Consider the following 1,491-nt stretch of genomic DNA (forward strand, 5'->3'; position numbering starts at 1 on the left):
TAGACCAGTGGCCAGTCTGGGAGAGAGGTGGACAAGCCTGGAGATGCTTGAGGCTCCTCAGCATCCTTGGAGATGCCCAGCAGGGCACTGCCCTGATCATCCAGATGGGATATGACGTTAGCTGGGCTTTGGGCTGGGGAGACCAACTCACCCGCCTAAATCCTCCTTGAGTCTCCACGTGCCCCTCCTTGGGTGTCCCTGTGCTGGCATGGCCCAGCTCCCCCCGGGAGTTCCACCTCCCACACCACGAGCCAGGTGGCCCAGGTAAACTGAGGCACAGGCAAGCCCCTTGCCCCTGCCACCCGGGTGTCCTCCACCATCTCCTTCTCCACACGCTTCTCCATCCACGTGGGTGGATGAGGACAAGTGGAGCGAGCAGACAGGCGCAGACTGCGTGTCCCTGCCACAGGGATGTAGAGGAGGGGTCCTGCCCCAGCCCCCGGGCACTCACCCAGGATCTTGCTGATGCTGGAGTTGTGCATGTCCGGGAAGGCCTGCAAAATCTTCCTCCTCTCGTCCTTGGCCCAGACCATGAAGGCGTTCATGGGCCGCTTGATGTGGTTGTTGTTCCTGGACTCGGGGAAGTGCCGTGAGCCTGCGAGGGAAAGCCCGGCTGAGGTCAGGAGCCAGAGGACAGAGCGAGCCGGGGGGGTCACATCACTGTGCTCTCGGCTGTCCTTACCGTCCATCTCACAGGTCAACAGAGCCTCGTCCAACCGGTGGGCAGGGCTCTCCTCCATCCTCTCCTTCACTGGGGAAGAATCAATCCCGCCATGGTCCTGCAGGAGAGCAGAGGGTCAGGAATGGCCAGCTCCGAGCTGGAGAGCCAGCCCACGGGCAGAGACCTGGCTCTGACTGCCAACGGTGGGGTCAGAGAGAGAGATGGCGCTGGCCCAGGAGCCCCCCTCACCTTGCGGTAGGGGCTGCTGAGCGACCCCTCCATGGCCCCGCTGTGGCCATGCAGCAGCTGCCGTGCATCCTGGATGGCTTTGGTGATGGCATCGCCTTCGCCCAGGAACCCTGGAAGGACGGCACGGGAATGTGTGTCACTGCCATCCCCTCCCACACCCCATCCCACCCTGGAAATCACAACTGCGTGTCCCGAGGGGGGGTGGCACAGAGTAGCATGTGCCCACCCAGGCCACCCCAGCAAGGAGGGACCTTAAGCAGCAGCGATGCCCGCCCCAGGAGGCGGCCAGGGAAAGGCACGGGACCATCTGTCAGTGAAGGCACCGGGGAACCTACCCAGAGGAAGGTTGGACGGGCTGGTCTGCAGGTCCCTGGCTGCCCTGTGACTCGGTGCGAGGGACTGGCAGGCGCACTGGGGAGGTCGGAGCCTTTGGGTTTGGCTGTGAGGTTCAGTGGCTGCGAGGTCTCCTGTGAGGGAGGGGAGGGAGGGTGAAGCACAGCCCCCCCAGCCCCCCCAGCCCAAGGGGACGGAGGTGCTTTGGGGCTGTACCTGCATCTGGAGGTGGCCCGAGCCGGCGGGGC

The 1,491-nt window shown here is 64.4% G+C and overlaps 1 protein-coding gene across 1 annotated transcript in view; it reads right to left on the reverse strand.

Annotated features, from left to right (window-relative positions):
• Positions 1 to 1,491, reverse strand: part of SOX13 (SRY (sex determining region Y)-box 13) — a 5,334-nt gene that overhangs the window by 1,047 nt on the left and 2,796 nt on the right. The window contains 6 exon segments of the mRNA XM_010154488.1: positions 452 to 595; positions 683 to 779; positions 911 to 1,020; positions 1,246 to 1,317; positions 1,320 to 1,377; positions 1,460 to 1,491. The exon segment at positions 1,460 to 1,491 is cut by the window's right edge and continues 22 nt beyond it. Coding sequence (XP_010152790.1) covers positions 452 to 595; positions 683 to 779; positions 911 to 1,020; positions 1,246 to 1,317; positions 1,320 to 1,377; positions 1,460 to 1,491 — 513 coding nt within the window.

Source organism: Eurypyga helias, unplaced genomic scaffold, assembly GCF_000690775.1.
Source record: "Eurypyga helias isolate BGI_N326 unplaced genomic scaffold, ASM69077v1 scaffold19876, whole genome shotgun sequence".
Classification (NCBI taxonomy): Eukaryota; Metazoa; Chordata; class Aves; order Eurypygiformes; family Eurypygidae; genus Eurypyga; species Eurypyga helias.